Consider the following 2758-nt stretch of genomic DNA (forward strand, 5'->3'; position numbering starts at 1 on the left):
TGTAAATTGATGTTTGATTAGGGTTTATACATAATTTCCGTGACAGAGTTCAAGATAAATCCTTTAATCTCTTTAATCTTGCTGCTAGTTTGCTAGTTTCAAATGATTAATAAACAGCAAGCACAAACTATGCAAAAGCGGCATTCCTTCCGGTGCACTCAGTGTCCGAATTCATCGTTTTCATTCACTCCTTCTAGTGAACTGAATTAGTGACCTAATGTAGGGAATAGTGAATGAGGGTATAGGGGGCGATTTCGGACAAAGCCTTCAAGTGCATGTAGAGTGTCTCACTTCATGATTTTCTGTGGTGATTTTTGTGATGAGTGGCGTTAAGGTGTACTAGCGCCACCTGCTTTGTTGGAGTGTGAACTGGCCCTGGGTTATTTACAATATTAGTATATGTGTAGTATTAACACAATATCAATATTTAAAGCAACTCTATGTAAGGTTTTTTTTTAATCTTGAAATATTAGTTTCAAAATTATTCTGATGGTACGCTGACTTCTGTTAAGACAAATGGCTTCTGTTTCTTTTCTACTTTCCCCCCAAATGTCTGGGAATGTGTAGGTTTGATGAGCAGATACGAAATTACGCAAAAAGGGTGGATTGCTTTACGGCAGCAACAGATACATTGCCAGATGCTTTCAGATGCTTTCCAGTGGTCAGGTCAGCCTTCAACGATGCATTGGCCGATATTTGGCATTTCTTAAATATTGGCATCGGCTGATAGGTTTTTCTATTTGGCCGATGTGTCAGAATCCGAATCAGGACAATAGAAACCCATTTCCGCCAAGGTAATTGTGACGTTTCTCTCACAATTCGGACTTTATTTCTTGCCATTGGGAGTTTACATCACAGAATTGCAAGGAAAGTAGTCAGAATTGTGAGATAAAAAGTTGCAATACTACTCGTTTTTATTCACTCCTTCTAGTGAACTGAATTAGTGACCTAATGTAGGGAATAGTGAATGAGGGTATGGGGGCGATTTCGGACACAGCCTAGGACAATAGCAACTAAATTAGGCTGCTATCCCTTTAAAACCGAATGCACAGCTGCAATGGATGCAATGTACTGATACACGTTCTCCCTACTAATTACGTTCACTTAATACGTAATCAACTGTGTTTACGTGAATAACGGACAATTAGACATCATTTTGTTTGCAATTCTCCGTTCATGCGCACGCTGTGAGACGCGCTTTCTGTGTGTGTGTATTATGTTTTATGTCCCGCCGGTTCATATGTATGCATCTAATCTCCGAACCACGCAGCAGATTCATTCTGAATGAATCTCTTCCCAAATCGTCCCTCCCTAACATTTTCGTCTCGTTTTTATTCGTTGACAAAAATGTCAGATTTACGTCATAGTTTTTGTAATTCAAAAAGAGTTTTAGTTCGTTATCATTTCGTTGTCGTCGGCGAAAAAAATGTGGTTGACGAAAATTATGACGAAAATTATTCATCAACGAAATTAACACTGCTTAACGCCATGCCTTGGTTAACTTAATTATTTCAAATTGTATTTTATTTTATTTTAATCTCAGTGTCAAATGTATTTATATAGCACAATTAAAAAACAAATGTTCTGTACATCAAAACATCCAAAACAACAGTAATATTTTTGGTCAGGTTCGGAGGAGGAGTGCACCGCTGTGGAAACAGCCTGTAGATACGGCTCCAAGCGATCCACCTACTCTCCCGACGGTGACAGCGATGTGACGCTTGATATTGCTATGGAGGGTGAAGGACCATGTGTTGGTCAGGATGCTGTTCTGTCCATCGTTCTGAAGAACAACAGCAGCTCACCTCGCAGTGTCCATCTCTACAGCCAGGTGTCAGCCACGCACCACTCTGTAGTCAACAGGACCTTCCTGAAGAAAGACCAGAGGAGCCTTGAGCTCAAGCCTCATGAGGGTGAGAGATGATAGAATGGATAAAGATCTGAATACAAAGCTTAACTACAACTTCTCACCAGCAGAACAACACATTAACAATACAATTGTTAACTAAAGCTATTAAAAATCTCAATTTCTCCAAAGCTTGAAATAAGATATAACTTTTGGACAGAAAAACTTATTTCAGTTAGTTGCCTAGGCAACTTTTTAAATTTTAATTTAAATAAAAATTAAAACATAAAGTTTTTTTTTTTTAAAGCTATACAGAAATATTTAGACAATAAAAACTAATAATAAAAATGAAAGAAAAAAAAACACAACAAAATGACCATAAATAAAAAATAAACTAAAAATATATAAAAAATAAACTAAAATATAAAACTGAAAATATAAAAATAAAAACTAATTCAAAATATTAGTAAATACTATAATAGTATATAAATTATACTAAATATACACTAATATAGTGTTGTATACTAAACAAATTTATTTATTTTTAAATCCATTTAATTCAACAACTGGAATTTAACTCAAATATACTCAAATTGTAATATATATATATATATATATATATATATATATATTGTTGTTAATAAAACATAAATATTAGATTAAAAACTTGAACTTTACAGACATAAATGAAAATTAGAATTGCTTGCAACTAAAAGACATAAACTTAAGTACTAAAATTAAAAACTAAAACTGAAATAAAAATGGTAGAATTGAAAAAATTAATAAATGATAGAAAATGACAAATACAAAATTACTAAAACTTAATCTAAATAAAACTATACAGATATACAGTGGGTACGGAAAGTATTCAGACCCCCTTCAATTTTTCACTCTTTGTTATATTGCAGCCAT

General features: G+C 34.0%; 1 protein-coding gene across 1 annotated transcript in view; it reads left to right on the forward strand.

Annotated features, from left to right (window-relative positions):
• Positions 1 to 2758, forward strand: part of tgm1l5 (transglutaminase 1 like 5) — a 14724-nt gene that overhangs the window by 10116 nt on the left and 1850 nt on the right. The window contains exon 11 of the mRNA XM_016454578.1: positions 1629 to 1913. Coding sequence (XP_016310064.1) covers positions 1629 to 1913 — 285 coding nt within the window. The remainder of the gene's footprint in view (positions 1 to 1628; positions 1914 to 2758) is intronic.

Source organism: Sinocyclocheilus anshuiensis, unplaced genomic scaffold (assembly GCF_001515605.1).
Source record: "Sinocyclocheilus anshuiensis isolate Anshui unplaced genomic scaffold, SAMN03320099.WGS_v1.1 scaffold67, whole genome shotgun sequence".
NCBI lineage: Eukaryota > Metazoa > Chordata > Actinopteri > Cypriniformes > Cyprinidae > Sinocyclocheilus > Sinocyclocheilus anshuiensis.